At 55.2% G+C, this 27,457-nt stretch overlaps 3 protein-coding genes across 3 annotated transcripts in view; 1 reads left to right on the top strand and 2 right to left on the bottom strand.

The window, feature by feature from the left end:
* The window catches only part of TECPR2 (tectonin beta-propeller repeat containing 2), a 62,779-nt gene extending 60,904 nt beyond the window's left edge, over positions 1-1,875 (bottom strand). The window contains exon 1 of the mRNA XM_045287718.1: positions 1,809-1,875. The gene's annotated coding sequence lies outside the window, so the exon portion shown is untranslated. The remainder of the gene's footprint in view (positions 1-1,808) is intronic.
* Positions 1,876-2,022: 147 nt separating this feature from the next.
* On the top strand, positions 2,023-13,311 carry LOC101659794 (cyclin dependent kinase 2 interacting protein). The gene is made up of 5 exons (XM_030885016.2): positions 2,023-2,062; positions 5,972-6,140; positions 7,648-7,774; positions 9,922-10,051; positions 11,696-13,311. Exons 1-5 carry the CDS (start codon positions 2,056-2,058, stop codon positions 11,896-11,898), a joined length of 636 nt encoding a protein of 211 aa, XP_030740876.2. The 5' UTR covers positions 2,023-2,055; the 3' UTR covers positions 11,899-13,311.
* A 1,830-nt stretch (positions 13,312-15,141) lies between these two features.
* Positions 15,142-27,457, bottom strand: part of ZNF839 (zinc finger protein 839) — a 12,792-nt gene continuing 476 nt past the window's right edge. The window contains exons 2-8 of the mRNA XM_045288099.1: positions 25,490-25,512; positions 23,978-24,950; positions 19,793-19,876; positions 19,219-19,368; positions 17,200-17,322; positions 16,915-17,050; positions 15,142-15,976 (exon numbers count right to left, since the gene is read on the bottom strand). Of these exons, the coding sequence (XP_045144034.1) occupies positions 15,267-15,976; positions 16,915-17,050; positions 17,200-17,322; positions 19,219-19,368; positions 19,793-19,876; positions 23,978-24,950; positions 25,490-25,512 (2,199 nt within the window). The 3' untranslated portion in view covers positions 15,142-15,266. The remainder of the gene's footprint in view (positions 15,977-16,914; positions 17,051-17,199; positions 17,323-19,218; positions 19,369-19,792; positions 19,877-23,977; positions 24,951-25,489; positions 25,513-27,457) is intronic.

The following is a 27,457-nucleotide window of genomic DNA, read 5'->3' as shown; positions in this document are numbered from 1 at the left end:
TCCTTTCCTCTCTTGCAGAACACAATCTATCCAAACTCACTTTCACGGCAGAGGGCAATGTCCACGGATATGCTCCTCACCCTGAAGTGTAACTCCTCTGAGGGAGAAACTGACAGCAAAGGCTGTGGGGCTACCTGACAACTTCCACCTCACAGAAGCTCTTTCCTAAGCAGTGCCGGCGATTAAGTGTTCCACTACTGACCAAAAGGTGAGTGGTTCAAACCCACCATGAGGCGCCTTAGATACAGACCTGGTGGTGTTTCTAATAGGGCATAGTCTTGAAACCCACCACAGCCATTCTACTTTCCAGACACGGGCCGCCCTGAGTCAGAACCAACTAGATGGCAAGGAACAAGCCATTCCCCTTCAGTAGAGGGCGACGCTTTGTCCCATCTTCCCAACCAGTGGTTTCCAAGCCAATACAGGCCTTCTTCCCTGCCTTGAAAGGCCAAAGGCCACACTATAAGCTCCCTGGGGGCAGGGGCTGAGTCTCACCTGGTGCATCTGAGTATCTGTAGAGCACAGCACACAACAGACCCCAAATGTGGTACATGTTGGGTTATACGCGGAGAGAGGTGTGTCAAAGGGTATGGTGGTTGCTCGTGAGAGGGCGTCCTAGAGGCCGGGAGAAAGTCACTGGTGGCCACTAGAAATGTGTGGCTGGAGGAGGGGCCCCAGGTCGAAAGCAGCTGTCAGCAAGTTCAGGCGCTAGTTAGCCTCTGGGCAGTGGCGAGCCAGCTGGAATGGGAGCAAGGCAGTGCCTGAGATAGAGGTTTGGGGTTTTCCTAGCGCTTCTTTCCTTAATGTCTGAAACCAAGGCCTGGGCTGCAAAGGGCAACCCCGCGGTTCTGCCACAGAATGTTCAATCCCACTTTCTGCCAACAAGTGGACCAGACTCAACCAAGCAGCATCCAACTCCTGCGGCTCAGTTCAAAACACGCAGGGAGGAGAAATGGGAATAAGGCAAAACTGAAGTTCTAAGAAGACAAGAGAGGGATGGAGGGGCTGGAGGAAAGAGGCTCGGAGTGGTCAGGAAGGACCGCACACGTGTTTGTAGTCTCAGTGATGTGGATCAACAGCACCTAAGCCCCCTTAGGAGAGGAGGTCGACCTTAAGGAGACAGAAACGCCTTAGGGAGACAGACTGACCACAGCGGCTGACAAGAACTGACAATGAGTTCATGCACGGCAAGGCTAAGGACCAAGCAGTGTTACGTTCTGCTGTGCATGGGGTCCCAGAGTGGGAAAAGACCGGACAGGGGCCACCCAACAACAAAAGCACGCTGGCTGCGCACCCTACCCATCTGATTCAATCCTCCCTCCAGGCCAGCGGAGGACAGGAGGAAACTGCAGCTCAGTGACAGAAATGCAGGCCCAGAAGGAGTGCTTCTCCATTTGACAAGTACTTAAGGGCTTAGAAGGAAGGTGCCAAAGCCCGCTGGCAGGCGCTGGTGGGCAGATGTAGGGCCTGGGGGCTGGGAACCCGGGTGCAGGGGCAACGTCCATCAAAGGACCACGGTGGCGGGAGCCGGGCGGCCAGACCCGGCCGGGGCGGGCCCGAGGATGGAGTTGGGGGCACCCAGGCAGGCGGGGACCGCCGGCTCCGAATCGGGCGCTTGCAAGCGTAATCGCATCTGGTACCCTGAAGAAGGGAGTCGGCGGAGCCGGGAAACGGGCGCAGGGGTGGCGGAGACCCTCAGGGGCTGGACGAGGAAAAGGTGGCCGGGGTCGCCCGCAGCGCGGGGTGGTCGAGGAGGGGCGCGGGGCCGGGGGCGCGCTGGCTGCCTGCCCCCAGCGTCGCGGACTCACCTCCCAGCGGCCCCTCCACAGTCGGCGGCCCAGCCCGGCTTGAGGAGGCGGGGACGGACTCGGGGCCGCGGGGGCTGCCGGGAGCCGGTTCCCTGGCAACGAGCTGGCACCGCCGAGCAGCAACCGGCTCTGCGCCGGGCTAGAGAGGCAGAGACACAACTGGCGGCCGGCGCGGCGGAAGTGATGCTATCTGCTTCCGGCTGTGGGCGGGGCCTCCCGTCTCCTTCCCGAGCTATCCGCCGGCGGCATGGAAGGTGCGTGAGAAGTGGGTTAGTTGGCTGGGCTGGGGCGGCTGCTCCTGTGACGGCCCGGGCCTCGGACTGGCGCTGGGCCTGGGAGCTCTGCAGAGGGGCCCATGCGCATGCTCCTTGTTTTTTAGCATGTAAAGTGACAGCGCAATGAGATGATGCATGCAAAGGCTCACTTTGTAGCTCTTGGTCTTATAAATTAATTAGCATTAGCGGGGCGCGTTGGGAGTCAGAAAATCCTTTGAGCTTTCAGTCACAGATACCTAGAGCCTTTTGCTTGTAACAGAGCTGTCATCCCGCGAGTGCTCGTCCTGTGCCTAGTAGTGTGATGAGTACCTTGTATGCATCGGTTCATTTGTGCTTCGTACAAACCCCATCGTTTCTCTTGTCATCCCTCTTTTACAGATGGGGGCTCACAAGGGTTAAGTAACTTGGCCTGTGTTGTGATCCTTATGGCGCGTCTTTTGCCCTACTAGCCTGTGAGTTTCTTGGAATCTAAAACCATGCCCAATTTTCAGTTCCTAAATATGTGGATCACGTGGGGCAGAAAGAGGAAGGATCAGAGGTGACCCTTGCCCTCAAGGAGTCCTGGAGAGTGAGAGAAACACTTAGGGCAGTGGTTCTCAACCTTCTTAATGCTGCAACCCTTTAATACAGTTCCTCATGTTGTGGTGGCCCCAAACCACAAAATTATTTTCGTTGCTACTTCATAACTAATTTTGCTACCCAAAGGGCTCAAGATCCACAGGTTGAGAACCGCTGCCTTAAGGAGTTGCAGTACAGGTGGGAGAAGTGGTTTTTCCTTGTAACCTATTTCTTCCAGTCTTCTGGGTGCTGGGACTTAAGGGGGTTACACACCAGACAGTCCCTGCCCTGAAGAGCCTTGCAGTCAAACAGGAGATAAAGACATTAAACAAGCAATATCACTGAACTATGCACTTAGAAAATGCTGAATTGGCAGATGTTGTGTTATAACAAGAACAAAACCAAAATCCCCCCCAAATGGAACTCACTGCTATTGAGTGAATTCCATCTCATAGCTACCAGACAGCACGGGGTAGAACTGCCCCTGGGGTTTTCTAGAGTAAATGTTTATGGGACTAGAAAGCCTCATCTGTCTCCCACAGAACAGTTGGTAGTTTCAAACTACAGACCTGGTTAGTAGTGGTTAGTAGCCCAATACACAACCCTCCAGCCACCAGGTCTCCTGTGTGTGTGTACACGTGTGTATATATAGTTGTAAAACTATATACACACGTGAGTATATATATTTATATATAAATTGTTATTTACAACAACAAAAATCCTATGGAGCAGTGTTCCACCCTGATACATAGGGGGTTTCAATTAGCATGATTAAAATATGAATCAGATGTTATTATTGTTGCTAGGTGCTGCTGAGTCCATTTTGATGCGTAGCAAGCCCCTTGTGACATAGTAGTGCTGTTCCATTGGCTTACTAGGTTGTTATCAGATTGCCAGCACAGCCTCCTACTAAGCCGTGAGGTGGGTTTGAACCACCAACCTTTTGGTTAGCACCCAAGTGTTTAACTGTTGTGTTACCAGAGCTCCTTAATAGCACTGTGAATGAAGTCATGCATACAGCAGTGCCACATGAGGGAGAGTAGGACCAATAAGCTATCTGACAGCTGAGCCATAAAGGACTCTGGGAGTTGGGTGAGTGGGTGGGGAGAATGCTGGTCAGAGCCAGAGCTGCAGCATAGCAACCAGTAGAGGGGAGGGGGGGATGGAGCTAGCGCAGTGACAGGCAGAGCTCAAGGAACAGAAGTCCTTGTAATACTGGTTGAGGGATTGGGTGCTCCCACCTCTCTGAGTTCTAAGTATCTTCTCAAATCCTTACAACACCCCTACAGAATAGTTATTTTCATCCCCATTTTAAAGATGAGAAAATGGGGCTCCAAGAAGCTAACTTATCCAGGATCACAGAGCTAACATTTGCAGAACCCAGGTAGTGTGGTCTTTGGAGTCGAGACCCTACCATCCAGGTGTGCTTTGTCCCAGATTCCTTGACAGCTTCTTAGGGAAGTCAGGCTTTATCCTGTGGTTGATGAGCAGCCTTTGTGGGGAGGGGGGGGGTTTAGGGGGAAAGGAGAGGGGCAGGACCTGGGGACATCTCAGGGGCTGAGCAGCGTTGGCCAGACGAAGGGAAGCACTTTCCGGAGAAAACTGCCTTACAAAGCTGCTTCTTAGCTTCTCTCAAGCTGCCTGGAGCTCCTTTGAGCTGGCGATTGAGGCAAGTGCCAGGCAAGAAGGTGGCCTGGTCTTGAGCTTGGACTTCATCTTGCTCCTTCTAAGCAGGACAGTGGTGGCTGGAGAGGGTCTCTGCTTCTGGGATGCACCTGTCCGTGTAGGAATGGTGTACCCTCGTGAGCCACAAAGCTCTGACCGAGTGGTAGGTGTCCAAGTGCTTGGGCCCAGTGAGTAGAACCCCACTAAGAATCCTAAAGGGGCTTCACGCAGCCGGAGATAATGGCAGCCAGGGAATGTCACACCTTCATCTTCACCTTTCTGGCCTTGGCAAATAGTGAACGTGCTTCCGGCTCAATCTGTGTCCACCCCAGCAGGTCTTACGTGTCAACAAGGGTCTGCTTTGGCTTCTTTCAGGAAACACACTTTCACATCCAGCCTGCTTCCCTTTTCCACCGGGCTCATTTGTCTAGTTCAGTGCTTCTCAACCTTCCTAATGCCGCGACCCTTTAATACCATTCCTCATGTTGTGGTGAGACCCCCAACCATAAAATTATTTTCATTGCTACTTCATAACTGTAATTTTGCTACTGTTATGAATTGGGCGACCCCTGTGAAAGGGTCATTCAACCCCCAAAGGGGTCGCGACCCAAAGGTTCAGAACCGCTGGTCTAGTTGATGCAGTATTTCAGGTGGGTGTGTGGCTTGGGGTTGGTTGGTTTGTTTTTCAGTCGATCTGATGGAGCCCTGGTGGTGGAGTGGGTGTTACCCGTTTGGCTGCTAACCACAAGGTCAGCAGCTCAAACCCACCAGCTGCTCCACAAGATGAGACTTTTCTACTCTCAAAATGATTGACAGCCTTGGAAACCTACAGGGGCGGTTCTCCTCTGCTCTCTAGTGTCGCTATGAGTCAGAATCAACTCAATGGCAGAGTTTTCTTGTTGTTTCTGACAAAAAGTGTGTGTGGAACTACAGACACACACACTCAACAACGTCTCCAGATACAATTTAGTGACGATGGTTACATTCTTCTTGTATCATCATTCTCGCTGTCTCTTCCCAAATTACCTCCCCATCAGATAATTGTACTATTGGAAGCTATAAAGACATTTGGCCTCCAACTATGAGCTTTTATATGTACATGTGTGTCAAAAAGCCTCACTGCCATTGGGTCAATGCTAACTCATAACAGCCCTTTATAACAGGGTAGAACTGCCTCTATGGTTGTCTGGGACTGTAACTCTTGACAGAAGTAGAAATCTTCTCCCTTGAGGCAGCTGGTGGTTTTGAACTAGTGACTTGCAGTTAGCAGCCCAACACATAATCACTATGCCACCAGGGCTCCTGCGTAGGGTGTATATGTATGTGTGTATGTATATGTGTGTATAAGGATGCCATATATATATTTATATACCTAGTTGTTGAGACTATACACACCTCACGTACTATTTTGTCAAGACATTCACCAATTCCTTGAAGCTGGTGACAGTCTTTGAGTTGGGGAGCCATTCTCACCTCCTTTTCTGAGTTGTCTTTCCCCTGTGCACCTAAACTCACTGCCCCTTAAGGGTCCTTCCTGCCCAGTCATTGGAGTGGCTGTGGTCAATTTGATCACACACAGGTCTTAAAAGAGCTTAATGCTGGAGACAAGCCTCCACCCACCACCTGGCATTTCATCACACTTCTGTTTCTTTCTCTCATTATCAGCAAAGAACCTTGGAGCTGTAACTCCCAGGAAGCCCGTCTTGTCCGTCAGTGCCAGAAAACTCAAGGACAACGCAGCCGACTGGCACAACTTAATCCTCAAGTGGGAGTCCCTCTCGGGTGCAGGGTTTTCCACTGCCAGCAGCATCGCCAACCTGAGGATGAGTTCTTTGTGAGTCTGGGCAGAGTCTCACCCTCGAAGGTGGGGCAGACTTTGCCTGTGAGCCTTTCAGTGTGGGAAGGGTGGTCTGCACTTACCAGCGAGGATACGGTACGACATAAGACAGGGAGCCGGGAGGACATGGTGCAGTAAGAACCGCTGTTTGGGCGGTATGGAAAGCTGCGGGTTGTCATGGATGTCTCTAGGTAGGCACGGAGATCGGGACAGAAGAACGCAGGCCCCGTTCCTGAGAATGGTAGCTTCTGGGAAGCGTGGGCGTTGAGTGACCGGGAAAGGGATTTTGTCCTTATCTGCCATGCAAATTTAGTTCTCAAAAGTGCACAAAGGAATGCCGGCTCTTAAGGAGAGGATTCGCTTTCTCGTTCTTCACCCGAATCTAGAAAAGTCTACAAAGAAAAACCAAACCAAAACCAAACTCCCTGCCATGGACGAGGTGATGCCGACTCATAGCAACCTCATCGTACAGAACCGTGGGTTGCCAAGACTGTAACTCTTCACAGCAGCTGTTCTCAACCTGTGGGTCGTTTGACCCCCAAAGGGGGTCTCCCAATTCCTAACAGTAGCAAAATGACAGTTATGAAGTAGCAATGAAAATAATTTGATGGTTGGGGTCACCACCACATGAGGAACTGTATGAAAGGGTCACGGCATTAGGGAGGTTGAGAACCACTGCTTTACAGGAATAGAAAGCCCTCCCTGCCTTCCTCCCAAGGAGTAGCTGGTGGTTTCAAACTGGTGACCCTGGAGTTCACAGCCCAATGCAGAACCACTGTGCCACCAAGGCTCCTCGCAGAGTAACATATACGTAAAGCACATCAGGTCCCTAGGGAGATAAGCAGGTACCCCAGGTGCAGACGAGTCAATGCTCAGCTCTAACGACAGGGCTGGGGTGCCTGAACCAGAAGGAAAGCCTGGACCAACATACTAACAAAGGCCCCGCCGGGACAAGTTCATGGAGCACAAGTTGACTCTGTAGCACATGGGGTCAACACAACTCTTTAATTTCCATATGTCCCAAGCCCACTGCCATCAAATAGATTCTGACTCATAGCAACCCCAGAGGGCAGAGTAGAACTGCCCCTGTGGGTTTCCGAGGCCATAAATGTGAATGGGGCCAAACAGCCTCCTGTTTCTCCCCCAGAGCAACTGGTGGCTTTGAACCACTAACCTTGCCGTTAGCAGCAGTTCAGTGCACAACCCACTGAAAACAAACCAGAATGCTGCCATCAAGTCAATGCTGTCTCTTAGAGACCCTATAGGGCAGATTAGAACTGCCCCTGGGAGTTTCTGAGACTAACGCTCTACAGAAGTAGAAAACTGTCCTTCTCCCAAGGAACACCTGGTAGCCTTGCAGTCTAGTATTAACCACTGTGCTCTTAGGTCTAATACAGAGCATCTGAAATAAAGATGAGGATGTTAAGGTTTTTAGGATTTATCATCCCACAGAGGTCGGTGAGCTTACATATATGTCATCCCTGCTCGTTTCTGTCTTGTCCAGGAGCAAAGACAAGATAGAATTAGAGAGCAATAGCCTGCCCTCTGATACGAACGGACAGACGGATCCAGATTATAACCAGGAGCTGGAGACGCTGTGTGAGCAGCTGCAGGCCACCTTGGATGGGTTGGTAAGAGTCTAGGTCCTGTCGCCTTGTCTAGAGGGCATATTAGGGCTCAACTGACGCCTCAGCAGCCCTGACCCTGCAGGTGGGCCCTTCCTTCCCTGGGCCATGTCTGCTGTGGTGGGTACATAGTGCCCAGTCTGCTCTCTGCCCGGTTTACTCTGGGATCAAAACCCTTCTTACTCCATCTTCAGAGACTCTTGTTTCTAAACAAGGCCACCGCCACAGGGACTGGAAGTTAGCACCCTTTGGGGCACCCATTGAAGGCTTCACACGGCCCCTGCTTATTCCTTCCATGCCTGTGCCTTCTGTGAGGGCCCTCTCCACTTTGCCCTGACCCCTTGCTCCTTCAGGCCTAGCTGAGGCAGCCCTGACAGAGGGAAGCCACTCTTCCCGGTAGGCTGCTCTGTCCTCGAAGCCCTCTATGCTGCCGCTCGTGGTGTGCCCGCCCCATTTCTGTGCAGTGACTTGTTTCCTGCTGCATCTTCCCTCTCAGCCAATGGGGGGCCAGCAGCCTTCCCAGTAGAGAGCCAGGAGTAAACCGTGTGAGCTCTGCAGGCCGGGCAGCTGCCCCAAACAGTCCAGGCAGCCCACAAGCAAAGGCACTTCCCAGTGTTCCAGGAAGAGGCTGGACGGATACTGAAATGTGAATTTCATATCATTTTCAGGTGCCAAAAATCATCTTCTACCCCTCCTCTGTGCCCCCCCTTCGCACCCACCCCCCAGATTATTGTTAGGTGCCACTGAGTGGTTCCGACTCTACGCAACCCAGTGCACAAACCCGGTCCTGCACCAGCCCCACAATTGTTCTTACGTTCGAGCCCACTGTTGCAGCCGCTGTGTCCCTCTGTCTGTGGAAGGCCTTCCTCTTTGCTGCTGCCCCTCTTCATCTCACAGTTCTTATGTCCAAGGAGCATTCTGGTTGTCCTTCTGCCAAGACAGATTTCTTTGTTCCTTCTGCAGTCTATGGTACTTTCAATATTCTTCGCCAGCACCATAGTTCCGATGTAGCTATCTTCCCGATTTGGTATCCAGCTTTCACACGCGTTTGAGGTCATTGAAAACACCATGGCTTAGGTCAGGCACACCCTAGTCCTTAAAGCAACACCCTTGCTTTTCGGCCCTTGAAAGAGCCCTTGGGCGGCAGACTGACTCAGAGCAGCGCACCACCTGATCTGCTGCTGCTGCTTCTGAGCACGGGCGGCAGACTGAAGCAAGATGACACCCCTGGCCACTTCAGTCTCTTCTCTTTCCTGATGTTACCTACTGGTCCAGTTTGGAGGGTCTGGGTTTTGTAATCCATCCTGAAGGTGCAATCCTTGATTTTCATCAGCAAGGGCTCCAAGTCCGCCTCACTTTTCAGCACGCCAGGTTGTGTTGTCTGCACATCGCAGGATGTTAATAAGCCTTCCTCCATCCTGATGCCACACTCTTCTTCACAGAATCCAGCTTCTCTGGTGATTTGTTCAGCATACAGATTGATTAAGTATGGCGAGAGGCTACAGCCCTGACGCACGCACACCTTCATTGATCGCATACTGTGCAGGATTCCCTTGTTCTGCTCACACATCTGCCTCTTGATCCATGACACAGTGCCAACTAGCTGTTTCACAGATGTTAACTCATTTAATCATTTTCTATATGTTGATTTCTTATTTTCAATGAGATGGGGTCATATAATCTCACCCTGTGGAAGCAAGGCTAGAAGCATGCAGCCGTTGCTCGCATGCATGGAGGAGATATGCTGTCTACCCTGTGTGGCGGTGCAGATGCTGCAGGATTTCCTGCCTCTGTGGAGCCTTACTGCTTGGCCCTTTTACAACTAAGGAAACCAAGGTTGGAGAGTGGTTTAGAAACTCAGGCTATTCACAAGGCCATCCTTATTTAATGCCTCGTCACCTCTTTCACTCCACAGAGACAGGATCCTGCCCCATCTTGGGGGCAAGTTGATCGGTGCTGCTCAGAAACCCGTCTGTGGGACTCAGCAAGCTTTCCTTCCTGGGCTTAAGAGACTCAGTGTCCCGCCCCTTTGGCATGTACCCTGGGTGGACTTGATGGTGACCTTAGTGATGATCCCAACAGACTTCTGCTTCTTAGCTCTGAAATCCTAGAGCTATTCAGTTGGAGTAAATGTTAACATTCTCATCTCTCAGACTAAAGTACAGGTGAAAATGGAAAAGCTGGCTTCCACCACCAAAGGCATTTGTGACCTGGAAAATTACCATCATGGGGAAGAGGGCCAGCCGCCACCCCTGTTCCACACGTGGCCCACCGCCCACTTTTGTGAGTAGTTCTCTCTGTGCCGGTTTTCAGGGGGGCAGAGATCTGGAGAACGTTTGCTACCAGTTAGATCTGGTGCCTTCAGAAGCTGACAGGACTTTGAAGTTCAACTTGAAAGGGTCCACTGGGAAGGAAAGAGACCAGGGCACCTTAAAAGAGCCTCTCTTAAAAGATGTCTGGGTAGTGCCAATGATGAACACCAGCAGGGCTGAGAACCAAAACAGGTCGGGGGTTTGACCCTACTCAGGTACTGCAGAAGAAAGGCCTTGTGATCCGCTGCCAGAAAACCAGCCACTAAGAACCCCGTAGCTGTTTCCACTCCGACACACAGGGTCACTGGGAGTCAGAGCCAAGTCAACAGTGCCTGGTTATTAACTGAAGCCAGTTTTCCATTAAGTCGCCAGACCACTGCCATTGGGTTGGTTCAGACTCATAAAGACACTGAAGGATAAAGTAGAACTGCTTCTGGAAGCTTCCAAGACATTGCATTTGTATAGGAGCAGTCAGACTGCCTCATCTTTCTCCCACGGTGTGGCTGGTGGGTTGGAACCGCTGACCTTGCAGTTAGCAGGTCAGTAACCCACTACTACCTGGACTCTTTTAAAGTGTAATTAGAGAGCCATTAAAAGACTTGCCATTATTAACCCCTTACAGGCAATGAGTGAAATGAACTCCACTGCCCCTCCAGGCAGAAATCTGTCATTTCCTCAGGAGCAGGAAAGCCTTCTGTTTCATTAAGTCAGGGCCACTTCAACCAGCCCCCTGCAAGAAGACTGTTGGGAGAGATAACTCACAAGTCAAATAAGCCAAAAACCTCCTTGAAGAGCTCTTGTCAGCTGATCACAGAGCCTCGGTGACCTGTGAGATAAGTAGTGGACTGTCAGCCATAACATTGACGGTTCAAACCCACCAGCCACTCCATGAGAGAGCAATGAGGCTGTCTGGTCCCATAAATAGTTACAACCTCAGAAGCCATGTATGGGGTCAGTGTCAGTTGAACTTGACTTGGTGGCCATGGTTCCACATTAGTGTAGAAGGACTGCACTACCTGATATGGATTTGATGGAGAAAGGGGTCAGATCCCGAATGTAGTGTGTTTACTGCAGTACCGTCAGTTTACCATGCAGCTCACCTACAAGGGAAGTGGGAAAGGTCGGTGTGTCACTTTTCATTACAAGAGGCATCCCTGCCATCTAATTCTCGACTGCACCAGCTGGAGGGGTGAAGGCCCCTCGTTCGCTCTGCCTTGGTCTGTTGGAGATCCTGGTTTCTAACCAGGTGCTCCTAGACCACTGGTGGGGCTTGCCCGAGTTGAGGGCTCTTCCTTGACTCCTACGTTGCAGCAGTCTTCGTGCTCCATCTGGAGCGGAGGTGGTACAGTGGTAGCATTGTCACCTTCCGGGCAGGAGACCCAGGTACAATTCCTGGCCAGTGCACCTCAGTGTGGCCGACACAGGTCTGTCAGTAGAGGCGGGAGAGGTGCTCTGCTGTTGGCAGCTTCCAGACTCAGACAGACTAGGAAGAAAGGCCCGGTGGGCCTGGTTCTGAGTATCAGCCAGTGAAAACCCTAGGAGCACCATGGCCCGAGGTTATCAGGCCTCGGGAGGCGACTCCACAGTGGCTAACCCCACCCCACGTTTGTCCCAGACACGGTGTCCCGCCGGCTGTGCAACATGTACGGGAAGGAGCTGCTGCTGAAGCGCACTGTCACCGAGGAGCTCGCACACTCGGCGGACCGCAACCTCGCCCTGACCTACTTGTCCATGTGGCTGCACGAGCCGTATGTGGAACGCGCCAGCCAGCTGCTTCTGGAAGGCATGCTGCTTGAGACGGGGCACCGGCCGCTCTGACCCGAGCAGCCTCGCTCTGGAGGGCGCCTCATCTCCTATAGCAGACAGGCCTCCTGTGCAGGCCTAGGATGCCGGTGCCCGGGACACGGGGTCTTCTGGCCAGCCCACCCTCAGCTCCTGTGGACTCTGCCCCTTGCTGCCTGCCAGCCCCTGCAGCACCTCTTCTGATCTGTCCCCAGAGGGCTCCTGAGCAGTGAGCAAATGAGCTTGGTTTTGTCAGCTGGATGCATGCCACTGCGTAGGTTTGCTAGCATACCCCTGGTTTCTCGGCTCCACCCAGGCGTGTCTGTGTTACTCAGCTTCTCCTGGTGGGAGTTTAGTAGTCATGGTTAGTTTGTAAAATGCTGTTGCATCGTGGTTACATGTTAGCTGCTAACTGCAAGGTCAGAAGTTCAAAACCACCAGCTGCTCCATGGGTGAAAGACTGAGCTTACTCCCATGAAGAGTTATGTCGTGGAAGCCCACTGGAGCTCTTCTGCCCTGACTCAGGCAGTTGATTTGGGCTATTTTGTGTGGAGAGGAGCACCAGCATCGTCAGAGAAATGGGAATGCCTACCAGAGATCGCTCCTGCTTGTGTACTCAGGCCAGGCCGAGCCAGGAATCTCCATGGTGGTACTCTGGCAAAGTTGGTAGTCCGGCACATCTTGCAACCGTTGCCACGCACAGCTAGTGTGCTTTGTGAGAAGCGAGGGGAAAGGTCACCGTTTTGAGAGACTGAAGAGGCACAGCCGAAGACGCGGGTATGAAGTGAAATCGTTTCTCCAGTCTCCTTTACATGCCGGTCCTTTCCAGGGCATTGCGTGCTGCACGGCTTCTTCACCCGTTTGCAGCGACGAGTTACTCAGCGTGGCTCTCCTAGGCAGTCTCTCTTAACTCCCACCCAGGGACCTTTTCCTGGTGTGCTGTGCACAGGATCCACTCAATCTCCATCCTGCTGGGTATGAAATGAGCCTCTGAGAAGGAGGGGACTGCATTACCTAGAACCTGGGAAGGACATGTCTTCTGGGCCCCGGACCCCTGCACAGTGTCATCAAGGCAGCATCAGAGCCAGGAGTCAGCATCAGGCAGAGAGGGTGGACTCCCAGCCCACAGAGCAAGGAAAACCCAATGCTTTGAGTAGGGTGCCTCTGGGCACTAACTTGGGGGAGTTGAGTTTGCTGACTCGCAGAGGTGGAGCCGTTCTGGAGTGGGGTGCCTCTGGGCACGTAAGGGGGGGAGATGGGTTCACTGACCCATGGAGCTGGGCTGAATGCCTTTGGGTTGAGGCTTAGACTGGAGTGACAACATATCCTCCGGTATTTCCTGGAAGCCTGAAAGAACTTTGTCACGTGTCCTGACTGAACAGTCGTATCCTAAGCATTTCTTGCCCGCATTGCAAGGTGTTAACCTCCTTAATAAACTATCATCATGAATAGTGTGAGTTCTGCGTGGCCACTGCGATGGATTGCAGAATCTAGACGGAAAAGCAGGAGTGTTAAGTTGGACACATCTAGTGGCAGGAGAGAGGGCTGCATCACAACAGCTCAGACTCCCAAAAGCGTGGGGGGTTGTAAGGCAAAGAGCCCCAAAAGGCGTGGGAAGTGAAACATTGGTTGCTAGGATGGTTATTTTGGTTGGGGTCACTTGGGAGGGATGTAAGGAATGACACCCGCAGCTGAGGGAAGGCTGCTTCTGGGGTGGCCTGGGGGAAAGCTTGGCTGGTTGATGCATAATTCAAATAGGAGGCCAGTGTCTACTGGATCCACCCTGCCAGAGGCCCCAGACCACATGTGCATCAGTAGACAGTCCAGGGATGGAGAAGAGACTATTAAATTTGGCTATCATTAGAAAGGTTAAGGGTTATGTTATTTGGTGGCATTATTGATACTTCCAGGTATTGTAAAATAGGAAGTCAATTATGATTAAGAAGAGCTTATAAGACTTATTTTAAAATACCTGCTTCAGACTATAATTGATTGGATGTGCCAGAAGGAAACGAGGGATTGCCTGGAAGAAATGGCGTTTTGTTTGAAGTCTCGGTAGAGTAAGCTAAGAGAGAAAGCCTGAATCCCACCAGAACTGCTCTGAGGACAGGAGATTTGCATTGGGGGGAAGGCCTGCAGCGAGAAATACTGGCTTTAAACTCTGAGCCAGCAGTGTGCCGTTGCTTGCCTGAATTGGGGTCCCCACGGACACAGTCACACTGAGCCAAGACTGCACCCGCCCTCTCCTCCTCCAGAAGCCTGCCAGACGGACAGTGGAGGGAAATGAAGCTCCTCACACACCAAGACGGGAATGGGGAGGGGCTCAGGGGTGAATTCTTGATAAAAGCACTTAAAACAAGCTGCAGGAAACCCAACTTAGTGTCTCCCAAAGCAGGCGGAACCACCCCTGGGGGCACTGACCAATCCAGGGGGACGGTAAAAGCAGTACCTACCCTTACCCTGGGTTGAAGGCTGTATAGTACAAGTTGTTAATGGCTGGACGGGGGGTGGTGAGTAATTTTCTCTGAAAGGGGGGCGTAGGCCAAGTAAGTTTGGGAACCTGTGACTTAAAGGAGAGCCTCAAAGGGAAAGATCAGGTGCTCGTGGGTGGGGGCTCCCTTGCCTGACAAAGAGTGAGTCCTGATGTTGGTTCAGCCCAGCTAAGTGACCATGGCTTGCTGTCTGCAGGCCAGCTCTGTTCTGCTACCACGCTCTCCCTTGTTTCTGTGAAACCCACCGGGTAGCAAGTGAGAGGGTGGGGACATACCTCCCAGTCCTGGGAAGGGCTGAGGGAGTGCTGGTACCATGGGATAAAGCTGGCACCCCAAGCCGCCCTGAGGTACACCCTCCATAGGGTGCCTGCCTGGGTGCTCTCAGGATGACCTTGTCCGAGTAGAGACAAATGGCCCCACCCTGCTGTCCCCTCACAGAGAGAGACCTTGAGGAGGGGCAGCAGGCAGCCACCAAGGCCTGGGGCTCGGGCTCGGGCTCGGCCAGGTCCCCCAGGAGCCTGGGGAATCGTCCTCATGCAGGCCTCCCCTCCTCCGGCAGCAGCACAAAGGCCTTTCCCACGTGCAGACGAGGGGCTACCGGAAATGGCTTACGACTTTCCAGGCTCCTGAGGCAGCTTCTGGAGTCATGGGAGCAGGTGGGCGTCGCGCGCTGTCCAGGGAGTAACATGAAATGCTGCCCTGACACAGTGCCGCAGAGTGGGCTGTGTGGAGACTCCGTACCAGCCAACAGGGCGATGGCAAGCAAGGCACGGGCAGAGGCCGGCGGCACGGTGGGCAGGCAGGCAGGCTTTATAAATAAAAGGCGTATCAGTGTTCACATTACAAAATTACACAGTCCAAAGTCGCCCTTGGAGAAAATGCAGACAGCACAGGGTGTGGGCTGACTGGGCCTCACGAGGAGGGCCCGGACTGCCCTCCGAGAAGGGCCTCCACCGCCTCTAAGGGAAGGCCAGCCGGCGGCACGCCCGTTCCCTCGGCCACTAGGACAATGTCCTCCTCCCGAGGCACAAGTGAACCGGGGTGGGACAGGAGGCGCCCATCTGAAGTCTGAATGAGGATCTGCTCCGGCCCCGGGTAGAACAGTTCCTGGCACCCAGGGGGGAGCTCCAGGGCTCCAGCTTCCCCGCCAGCAGCAACGCTCTCCAGTTCTGCAGGTCCAGCAGGCTCCCTGGGGCCATGGCACTGGCTGATGGCCTCCACGTGGCTCCCAAGGCTCCTGGTGGCCGGCGGTGGCCTGTCCAGGCCGGGCGGAGGCTCTGACGCAGTCCTGCAGGCCTGGTCTACCAGCATGGCCTCCGGGAACAGAGCTGTGACATCCGTGAGGGTAACAGTGCCCACATTGCCACAGCTCCTGACCACACCACCTGCCACCAGGGTGCTACAGGGAGCTAAGCCTGGTGGGCTGCCCCCAGCATCCTGGGCCAACTGAGCGTGGAGAACCGGCCCCATGGCACCCTGGGGCAGTGGAGCCCAGCCCACAGGCCCGCTCTGGGCGCCGAAGTCCACAGCGGCTCTCAGCTGCCGGCCCTCAGGGAGCTCGCCGCCACCGCTGACAGCACCCACCGCTGGATGGGACAAGTGCCTGTTGACTTGGCCACAACCTGGAGGTTCAGAAGAGCAGGGTGAAGCACCTGTAGATTGCGTGACAGCCTTGTGACCGTCACTCTCCCAAACCCACGTCCACGTCCACTCTCTTGCCAACATGGAAGCTCTCCTTGCTCTGTGGACGGGTGGCAAACTAGTACTTCTCATCGCTGACTCAGAAAGACAGATGCCGCATTTCCGGAGCGTTCCCAGAACAATCTGCACAGTCATTTTGTCTCTGCATTTTGTCCCTGCCCCACCCCCACCCCGACGGGAGACTCGGGCCTCTGGCTGCCCCTGAAGCAGCATGGCCAGAAGGCTAACTGGACACAGGCGCCCCCGCGAGAGTGCTTGTGACACTGTGCCACCGGCACTACGGGGTGAGCGGGTGTACAGAGAACCCGGCTGCCGGGGAGGGGGTGGGGCAGCATCACGCTCTTCTTCTGGGGCTCTCAGCCTCCCACGAGGTGGAATGAGGTCACAAGTTGGGAAGCAGCAAGTGATGCTCTGGGGTCAGGCTGCTCAGTGGGCCCAGCCAACAGGCTCCGGCTACAGCAAGACTGACAGCAAGCACGAGTCCTGCCCAGTGTCAGATGACAAGCTGGCGTTCAGAACCAATCCCCACCCACCCCACCTCTCTCTCTCTCTCCCCCCACTCTGGCCCCGTCTGCATTCAGATGCTCACCCAGGAGATGGCACCGCAGCCATGGGCCCAGCCCTAACCACTGTGCGGCTGCGGCAGGCTGGGCAGCGCTCCTTCTGGTGGACATCAGGCGTCATGGGGTGGAGCCGGCTCGAAGGCAGCTCACATCAGGAGAACCTCAGAGACCCCAGCCTCGGGGAATGCTTACTGAACAACAGAACACCGGGAAGCTGGGGCACATCGTGGAGATGACCCGAAACCAGGATTACCTGAAATGGCGCCCTGGGGGCACACCCTACACGGGCATCTTACCCTCCCTGGCGGCTGGGGCACACTGGCTCCGGAGTCTCTCCATGTCTCCTATGCGGACAGCCGGAGGCCCGGCGGTGTCCTTGGGCGTGGTCTCTCCTCTGGCCCTCTTCACTGAAGCTAGCGCCCCCTCCACAGGCTGTGCAGAGAAGAGCCGAGTGCTAGCCCCGGCAGCCAACCCACAGGCCTCCCCCTCCTCCCCAGAGAGCACGTTGGGTGCTTGGACGCCAGCCCACCCCACCCACAGGGAGCAAGGACCAGCTGGGCGTCCTCTCAGTCCAGGCCCACCTCGCCTTCCCGCTTCTGGATGCCAGCCTCCGCCTCCAGGCTGGCGCACTGCCCCGGAAGGATGTCTGGCCGGATGGCTCTCTCCCTCAGGATCTCCTCTGTGATTCCAAGGGACTCGGCAACCTGGGGGGGGACGGGGCTATGAGGGGCTGAATGGGGGCCTTCAGCAGTTTGTGGGGAAATGGGATTAAGAGAACCCTGCGCTGTCATCCCATTTGGGGGCAGGGCTTCTTGATGAGGCCACCTCAGTGCAGAAGCAAGCAGTCGGGGAGGATCAATGCCCCGGAGGGGTGAGGGGGTGGGGGGGACGGGATGACGACGATGATGACAACCAGGACGAGAGCCACAGGAACCAGGACTAGACGCTCGTGAGAGACGAGGTCCTTCCCCAGAACAGAGACCAACTTCCCCTGGAGCCAGTGCCTGCACTTTGGACTTCTGGCCTCCAGGCTCTGAGGAAATAGATTCCTGGTCCAGAAAGGCCCCACAGGTGCTATTTCTGTTCCAGCAGCCCGCGGTGGCTGCAGGCTGAGCGAGAGGGAAGCTGTACCGCCATCCGCCTGGGTATCCCCAGCAGGCCAGCCCAGGAGCTGCGGGCCTGGGTCTCTGTCCACGTGAGCTGCCCCGCACATAGCGGGCACAAGGCACACAGGACGGAAGGCAGACGGGCTCAGTGGCCGTGTGGGTCCTGAGCAAAGCCAGGGTGTTCTGTGTTAGCTCTGTTTGGATGCGGGCACTCAGAAGGTTTACAGATAGGTCTGTGAGAGGTCTCTCTAGTGCTAACACAAACTTAAGATGTCAGTTTGATGCCAAAATGGCTTTCCTGCCCTTTCTTCCTCCTCCTCTGCGCCCCCCACTGGTCTCTCTTCCCCAGCCGGCAGGGGGCCAGGACGCGGCTTAGGGCCTGGGAGAGCTGGGTGCCCCCAGCACCTCTGCTCACTGGCCATGAAGCCACCAACCAGCCCCAGTCCTTCTCTTGTCCACAGAGAGGACAGCTGCCCTGTGGGGTTTCTGTAAGAATCCGTGGGTTCCATACTGTTAGACAGAGCCCACCACAGGGCATTGGGCTGGGGTTGGGGTGGGGAAGGTGGGATGGCAGAGTGTGGTAAAGCACAGCCCAGCACCAGGCGGTTCAGAGCTGACCAACCTTGGGAGGGTCCCTTACAGCGTGCGCTCCTGTCACTGCTCCAAAGAGGCCACAGCAGTGTGACCACTGGGGTGACTACACAAAACCCATTTGTGTTTCTTATAAATGACACAGATTAAGAAATGGAAATATAAAGTTTCGTTAGGGATTGTAAAACGAGCAACGAGCACAAAAGGCAGAAACAAACAGGGCGCTGCACGTTGGACTCCAGCCTGGCAGAAGCCCCCTGCCACCAGGGCACAGAGCGCGTGCTATCGAGTGCCACTGCTTCTGGGAGAGGGCGGGGCATCGAGAGCAGAGAGGCAGCATGCCTGTCTGAGGGTTCCCAACAGGTGTCCCTGTCTGCCATGGCAAGAGCGTGGTTTGTAATCAGTGCACGGGAGCCAGGAAGGGTCCAGAGAGGCCCAAGTCTCTGCTGCGTCCCCCCACACTTCGCCGAGGCTCCCAAGTAACCAAGGGGCCATAGGACGTGCCCACCCACAGCAGACCAACTCACATGTGCTGACAACAAGTTTGCAAAGGACCCTGTATCCCTATATGCAGTGTGACAAGGACAATGACACTGAGCCAAGAATGTCTAAACCCTCCCCCCCCCACACACACACATACAAACATACACACGGTCCCTAGGGACCACCTCAAACATCAATGGCAGGAAGTGAGTGAGGCACCAATGCAGGAACTGGGACCACCAGCGAGCAGGGGGCTGTGGGTGTCCTAGCCAAAGGAGGCTGGCTCCAAAGACGTCACTACTGACCACCCCTCCCGGCTCCCGTGGGCGGGGGACACCCTCCCTGGGCTGACAGACTCCCCTCCCCGTGGCAGAGGGACAGTCCCTTGGGCTAAGGTCAGCCAAGCAGAGCTCTCTGTACCTTGCTGTTGCGTATTTCCAGGGCCTCCCGCGGGCACGGGCCGGAACTACTGAGGTAATCGCGACACATCTCCTCAACCATCCCGTGCAGCTCCTCAAACTCCTTGTAGACGGCTGGGAACAAGGGCTGGGACACGTGAGCTCGTTTCACCTTGATGGAGACATGACCAGAGCAATGAGAACACAGGAAGAAACGTGAGCCGCAGGCGGCATTTCCCTCCCAAGGCCCACACAGAGGACGGGGGACGGCTCCCAAGAAAGCAGCCCGGGCTTGGGGAGGCCGGGGGAGGCCCGAAGCTGGCAGGCAGAGGAGTGTGGGTCTTGGTTCCCAGGGCACCCTGCTAGCACACGAGGGCACCGTGGTCAGTGGGGTGCAGGGCGCAGGTCCCAACTGCACTGCCTGAGCAAACCAACCCTGGCTGTGGGGCCCCGAGTCCAGCTACCCCCTGTTCCCCACCAGGCCAGCAGAGTCCAGGGCAGGACATGTGGCCAGCCCAAGGGACCCTGCCCCGTCCTGTCCCGGAGATAGAAGGGTGGCAGCCAGCCCGTCTCCCTCTCAGACCTAGAAGACTCACCTTCATCAGCAGGAATTCAAACACCATGACGAGGGCACTCCGCCGAGGCAGGGCCGGGGCCGCCAGCCCCTCTGGATCACACTGCTGGGAAATCATGACGGGGTGGCAGTGGGCGCCTCTGGGCACCCAGGAGCCTCTCAACAAGCTGATGCGACAGAGACCCTGTGAACTCTGGGGACCTGAGTGCCCTCCCCTCTGGGGCTTCCAGCTAGCAGACAGGCCTGCCTGTGGGGGTTCAGGAGAGTGGCCAGTAGCCCCAAAGGGCAGCCAGGGCCAGGTGGCCAGCCTGTGAGGGCATCAGGCTGGGATTTCTTACCAGAGGAGGTTTGGGTGGCCCCAGGGATGGGGGAGCTGAGAGGCTGTGGCCAGAGTCAGTGCTGAGAGACCACGGAAACAGAGGATAGCGGAGGAAAAGGGGAGTCGGGGCGCCTCTGGGGTCCCATCCTGGCACCTAGCAGCCAGAGCTGCCTTGACCACATGAGGCAAGGCAGAGAAGACGATTCTGCCCTGACATAGGGGCTGAGGGGCTTCCAGGCCCCAGGGACAGGAGTGGGCAGAGGGCAGTTGGCCTGGGATGGGTGAGATGCCGCAGGCTGGTGGGAAGTGAGGGCAAGGCAGCTCTGGGAACTGAGGGATGGAATGACTTGGGGCTCCCTGGCATGTGCTTGGAGATAGGAAACTGTGTAGAACTAGGGTTTCTGTTATGTTCTTGAGGTTGTGAGTGTGGGGTGGGGCCTACACCTAATCCCTTCTGAGCTACAGAAAGTACAGACTACACACACACACACACACACACACACACACACACACACACACACACACGCACACGCGTGCCAGAAGAGGTTCATTTAGAAGCCAAGGAGCAGGATCATTGGGCGCTAACCAACCAAGAAGCAATCAAACTGACCGAGGCCCTGACCTACCTCTGAGTCTCTAGCCTGTGTGAGGGCACTGGTTAGCCCAGCCTCCCACCAGGTGCTTCTGTACAGCCATACGGGACTGTGAGGCAGGCTGGGAGGGGCCTCAGACGGCAGCACGATGGCCACTAACCATCAGCCAAGCCACCGGGGACTTGTAAGACAAAAATGTTGAACTCCAACTTCCAAACACCCAAGGTTAGAGCCTGATCCGTCTACCCCACCGGCCGGGTGGGACAGTCGGCAGGGGTCTGTCTCCTGCACTGCTCAGCCTCAAATCTCCGTGAATGTCACGCCAGCCACCAGGGAGGCTCACAGACAGCTCTGCTGGCCAACCCCTGCGCTGCCTGCCCCTTTCTCAGGACTGATTTTACACTGTGCGCATGGGGGCCCCCGTCTTCCTCCTGACACAGTGTGCTCAACACCCACCGAGGACAGGGCCTGCCAATTGGTGGACACTTGTTTGTGTGGGTCTGGAAAATTCTCCCCTATAAGAGTTGTTTAAAAAGTCCTGTTTTAAAAGTCCCCAAATTCTCTGTGGGACAGAGGTGCTGACTTCAGCACCACGTCGGTCACTGAGGTGCAGACTGGCTGGGCTCACAGACCCCAGAACGCCCTCACATATCCCTACTCAGCCAACGCCACCGGCCTGGATTCAGTCTCGCTGCTCCTCTGCAGGCTGACCTGCTGCGAGTCAGTGAGCCTGACTGAGGTTCTGCTTCTGCATCTACCCAGTGGGGATAGTGGTGGTAATGGGGTGAGATGAGACTGGGAGAGTAGGGGCTATGGATGGGGCGAGGTGAGCCTGGCCTCCCTTAGTATGGGGCACCAAGGTTTTAGGTGGCTAAGCTGCCACACAGCAAGGGCTTGATAAAGGCAGCAGTTGTGAATGAAATGAACAGGCAATTAGAACTAAAGACCGATCATCCGGGATCATCCGTCGACAAGCCCCAAATCGGCACACAACTCACCATTGTTCTATTTAGAGCTGGGACAGGGAACATCACAGTTTGCCTTAGGAACCCCACTTCCTCAGGAAACCACAGCTTCCGCTGTGCATGGGGCCTGGATGCCCAGCCCCCGGAGGCCACTCCCTAGGACCATTAGTCGCACTGGCTTGTTATCTCAGACTCTCTCCTACAGTTCTCTACTTCTTTCCGCTCAGTTGTTCCCTGGGCCACGAGCAGCCCTCTGTGTACTCCTAGCAGGCTGGACGTTCCATCTTCCCCACTCACTTCAGTGAAAACAGCACACCGACTGTCCGAGACCTGGTGACAGTTAGATTTCACGTCAACTGGAAGATCTGTGAAAGTGTAGGGAGGGAATCCAACCTGTCAATCAGGTCACAGCCCGATCAATGATGCCTCCTTGGGGGGGTGGCCTTCTATAAGTGGGGACAATGGGAACCTCCCCCTCTCTGTGCGCCTCCAGGGGGATCCCCCTGGGGACTGCCCTGCCCTGTTCCCACGAACCTTGGATCCACATGTCTCTGTGCCTACCGGCTCGAGATCCCCCTGGTTCCTAAGTCACTATTCCGCGGCACCGGCCTGCAGCTGCGTGAGTCTGAGAGGGACTTATGGAATTGAGTTGGACTGGGCTGGGATGCCCTTCTGATGTGTAACTATTTCTTGATATAAAGCTCTTTCTTATATGTATATCATTGGATTTGTTTCTCTAGACAACCAGGCCTAACACAGATCCAGAAAGGAAAACTCCAGGGTCCAAAAGCTGAAACCTGCATTGACCCCTTGAAGCTTTTAACAGGAAAATAGAAAAACATTTTCTTTGTTTTCCAAATGGCTCCTGAGCAAACGCAGGCTATAGTTACTGCCAGTAGTATAGGGCAAAGCCTCGGGCGTGCTGTAGGACTTCTACATCCCAGGTGAACTGTCAGTAGATCTGAGATTTGATTCTGAAATCCAGCCACCCCAACAGCCCAGACAGCTCCAGAAGAGAAGCAGAAAGGTTTTATAGAAGTTGGGTTTCTGGAAAAAATAATCTATAACTGATCAAGGGTTTGTGAGGGAGAGCGGGCGGGGGAGAGGGGGGCAGGAATGGGGAGCGGATATCAGGGGCTCAAGAGGGAAGAGAATGCTTTGAAAATGATGATGGCGGCATATGTGCCAATGTGCTTGACACACTGGAGGAATGTATAGATTGTGATAAGAGCCCCCAATAAAAGTATTTAAAAAAAGAAGTTGGGTTTCTAACAGGCTGAGAACCTCCTAAGAGGCAGCTTGGTCTGAGGGAGAGAGAAGACTAGGGTCTTCGTATCCCCCCTGGACTGACTCCTAGATGTGCCAGAGCCTGGGAGGCCAGGGAGCCATTGTCCCTGCTGAGCCTCAGGGGCTCGTGTCAGATAGGAGCCAGAGGTCGACCCTGAGGGCGAGGGCCGCTGCAGAGTTGAGTACACTGATCAGACCTGCTGGCATAGAGCCTGTGGAGAGCAGCCAACGGCACAAGGGAACAAACACATTGCTGCTCTCGGGGCAACGACACCAGCAAACAGTGCTTTATGAACGTTTGCTTATGAATGTTTGCTGAAGAGCTGCCCTGGCACTGGGTCTTACTACAGCTCTCCGGGTCCCCTGCCCGTTGCAATGTCCCTGGGTGGCAAGCCCTCACTCCGCACAGCTTCCCTGCCTCTAGTCACACACTCCCATCAAACAGCACACTGATTCCACTGCTGGCTCTCCTGCTTCACATTTCCAAAGCTTTAATACGAATGTAATCAGTCCACCGAGGGCACAGACAAACACACACACACAACCACAAGCAGGGAAGGAGCAGCAGAGTGGGATGAGGCACACAGACCGGAGTGATCCATTTGTCGCCTTACAACCACATCCACTGTGAATGTCACAGAAGGCAGGCCTGAAATTCCAGGAATTAAATCTCACTGTGGCCACCTCCTGGTGACGTCGCCCATCTGCTGCTTTAGGGGAGCAGGAGCAGGGACGAACGGGAAGGATGTGCTGTGTGTGGAAGCGACTTCCACCACGACGTCCCTAGCTCCGACCTCCCCCAGACCCTGTCACCTCAGCAGCAGACCAGGGCAGTGCTGGGGACTAAGAGCCTGCTGCTCTGCCTCACACTCCCTCGACGCCTGTCGTCTCGAGGCTGGCTGGGTGCTCACTCTTGGGGCTCCTACAGTGACGATTCCAGTCCGGCTGAAGACTGACAACCCTCAGCTGACACCATCGGGGGTGCAGTGGGAGGGCAGACAGGAAGGGGTGGGTAAGGAAACTGACACACAGACAGAGGTTACCTGCCGTCTGCCTTGGATGGGCTCTGCGGCCGTGGCACCCTGGGAGAGGACCCCTTCGTCACGGAGCTCGGTAGGAGTGGACGCTTCCAGGGGAGCCCGGCTAACAGGCCAGTCCTTGGTGCGCCTGAGAGGGTGGTGCCTGTTGGCTCTCTGGGGCAGCAGCAGCTCCGTGGGCTCCAACTGGCCATGGCCTGGGTTCAGTTTGAAGTGTCGGGCCAGTCCCCCTTGCCCAATGTAGGACTTGTCACAGGTCTGACACTTGAAGGTTTTGGGCCGCAGGGGACAGGTGGAGGAGTCAAAGAGCACCACCTTGGCCCTTGGCCCTTCATCCTCTTCCACGCTGAGCTCTGAGTAATCGTCCGAGTCCGACAGGTGGCCGTCGGCCAGATCCTCTGTCTTGATGAATCTGTAGTCTTTGGCCTTATACTTGGGGGGTCGAGAGATCCGGCCGGACCGGGTTTTCACATGCAAAGATGTTTTTCGCTTCTCAGTGTGTTTTGTGTGCAGGTTGGACACAGACACGCTGGCGGAGCTGGGAGACTCAGGGGGCAGGGCGGGGGCCCCCTGTCCACCTGGAGCCCTGGGGGCCGTGGCTATCTTCACAGAGACTGGGCTGAGGGTGGGCAGTGGCCTCCGCACCAACACCTGAATGGGAGGCTGCGGGGAGTGGCTCAGGTGAGACGGCTGTGGACTGGTTCTCAGGAGAGGCTGGAGCCTGAGCAGTTGAGGCCCGGTGACGCTGAGCCTCTTCAGGCCAGGGCTCCTTCCGGGTGCTGTGCTGGGCCGAGTTATTCTGCGCGGGATGGTGGCCAGTGTGGATATGTGCCTCTCCTGACCTTGTGTCTCTCCAGACGTGACCTTGACTCGAATGGCTTCCAGTTGCTTAAATACAGAAAGAGGAGACCAGGAAACAGGGAGACAAGCTATGCTGCCCAAGTGCTGACTCGCCCTCCTGTCCACTGCGACCCAGAACCTTCACGTGCTGACAGGTTTGCCCTCATCTTAACCGCTCTGCAAAATTTCTAAATGATGAACAGTTTTCAGGCCTGGAATTCCTATACATAACCTGCAAGACCCATACTGTTCCAAGGTACTACTCCCATGAAGAACGACACTGTGGAAACCGGCAGGGGCCGTTCTACTCTCAACTGCTAGCCAAAGGGTTGATGGTTAGAACTCCCAGCTGCTCTGCAGGGAACGGCCTGGCAGCCCATTTGACTCCCGGCAGCTTTGGAAAGCAGCTGGGAGTCAGACCCGAAGTCCCTGCAGTTGGTCTAGTTGGTTTTTATGGCTGTCCTGACCACTTTGCTATTTCACTTCTTCCATCCAACTTCGATCAAGTGCCCCCACCTAAACCTGGTGAGCAGAGTCTGAGCCACACCCAGCAGGAGTCCTGGTCACCTGCAGGCTGGGATGGAACCTCCTGGGTGGGGCCCGACTTCTGCACCCTCAAAAGCTCCATCAAGATCCTGAAGGGAGACAGCACTCCCTAAGTAAGGCACACACACAGACCAAGCAGAGGAGACCATGGCATTCTGGGACAGCAGTGGCCAATGCTGAGGATCAGCCCAGGGGCAGCAAGCTGCCAGGTGAGCTGAGCTCTGAGGGGGTCTTGTGAATGTGTGTAAAAATGGGCATTCGGGGTGTGAGAGAAGAAGGCGCAAAGGAGGGAATGGATGTAAAGCGAGCATGGGGTGTTGACACACTGGGTGTATCTGTGCAGGAGGGGTGCACGGGGATAGGAGGGCAGGAGCAAGACTCAGCAGTGGGCCCTGCCCACCCTCCCCCACGGGCTGCGGCTGCCTTCTTCTCCAGGAGCAAGACTCAGCAGTGGGCCACCTCCACCCTCCCCCACGGGCTGCCGGCTGCCTTCCTCTCTTGTACTGGGAACTCGGTTTCTCCCCTTCCATCTCCTTCCAAGTCTGGTCCAGAGCCATGGTATCAGCCCAGTCTCTCATCCTAGCCAGGAGGAAGACTGCTCTCTCTCAATGCACTTCATCCCTTCTCCTTCTTGTCTGCCCTGAACGACCTTTGCTTTCATGGAAAACGCACCCTTGGAGGATTATTTCCCAAGTCCCTACAACAAATCTGCAAAGCCTTTCCCCACGGCCACGCTCAGCAGGGAGAAGCGAGGAGCGGTGAGTCGAAGGCCCTGGAGATCACCTGGGCTTGTTCCTCGTCTAGGAACTTGGACACAAAACCCCTCCCAGGTGGTTGCTGAGACTTAAGCAGGCCAGCAGGGTGCTGGTCACAGAGGAGGGCTCTGCAGTGGGCAGCCATGGGGACCCTCCTGGGGGCAGGAGGCAGGGACCCACTAACTCCTCAGCCTCAGCTCTTCAATAGTAAATATGAACCAGAGCTCAGCCAGCCAGTCACCTGCCCACGAGTGGGGAAACCAAAGTCCAAAGAGAGCTAGTTACTCAAGACCATGCCTCTAGGTACAGTGGTTCTCAACCTGTGGGTCGTGACCCCTTTGGGGGGTCAAAGGACTTTTTCACAGGGGTCACCTGATTATCACAGTAGCAAAATTACAGTGATGAAGTAGCAACAAAAATAATTGTATTAAAGGGTCTCGGCCTTAGAAAGTTTGAGAACCACTGATCTAGGAGGTGGGGCATCTTGTTTTCAACTTCCCAGGCTTGAGTTGAGAGATGACTCTCAGCCCTTCCTCTGCCAGTCAGCTGACAGAGTCACCGACCCCAGATGTGCAGGTAAAATGGATCCACAAGGTTTTCATGGTTGCGACCTTTCTGAAACAGACTACCAGGCCTCTCTTCGCAGGCACCCATGGGTGGATCCGAACCCCTTCATCACTCAGGCCACCCAAGGACTGCCCTGCAGGATATCCTCGGACCAGAAATCAAACTCACTGCCATCGAGTTGATGCTGACCCTGTGGGGCGGGGTGAAACTGCCTCTGCGATTTTACGAGGCTATTTACAGGAATCGAAAACCTGGTCCTCCCTCAGAGTGGCTGGTGTTCTCAAACCACTGACCTTGCAGATCACAGCCCAGGGCTCCTGGCACACCCCCAGCGGCTCAAATCCAGCCAACACCTACATCTATCAGACTACCAACCAACAGGGCCCAGGTTTCCGATTCTGTTCATCTCTATAGCGGCATTTTGTCACCCACCGCCCCATCAGGAGAAAGGATTGTGACTGCACAGACGCTGTAGGGACCCTTTGGATGCTGTGTGGACCCTCCTAGCAGCCAGGAGCTGTGCGCCCCGGGGCACCATCCGTGTGACAAAACGGCGTTCTTCGGGGATGCTTCAAGGAAGAAGTTGGCGAGGCCAGTGTGCTGGCACCGTGCTGGGTGGTGGGTCACGGGCCCAGGCCACCAAGGACCACGCTGTGTTTAATTCTGCCCACCGCCCGAGACTGGCCCCCGCCTGAAAGCCGCTTTCACCCCTCGGCGGGCCCCTCGGCCTCGCGCTGCCCGGGTCACTCGCAGCCCTGCACCGGGCACCGGCGGACTC

The sequence above is a fragment of the Echinops telfairi genome, unplaced genomic scaffold, assembly GCF_000313985.2.
Source record: "Echinops telfairi isolate 266 unplaced genomic scaffold, ASM31398v2 ScPeMD7_18;HRSCAF=68, whole genome shotgun sequence".
NCBI lineage: Eukaryota > Metazoa > Chordata > Mammalia > Afrosoricida > Tenrecidae > Echinops > Echinops telfairi.
Note: the sequence above shows the minus strand (reverse complement) of the source record. Positions and strands in the feature narration are given on the sequence as shown.

What these genes read in the sequence shown, in the direction of transcription:
- LOC101659794 (XM_030885016.2), top strand. An exon ending in AGGCCACCTTGGATGGGTTG is followed by an intron (nt 7,775 to 9,921) that starts GTAAGAGTCTAG and finishes CTCATCTCTCAG; the next exon opens with ACTAAAGTACAGGTGAAAAT. An exon ending in GTGGCCCACCGCCCACTTTT is followed by an intron (nt 10,052 to 11,695) that starts GTGAGTAGTTCT and finishes CGTTTGTCCCAG; the next exon opens with ACACGGTGTCCCGCCGGCTG.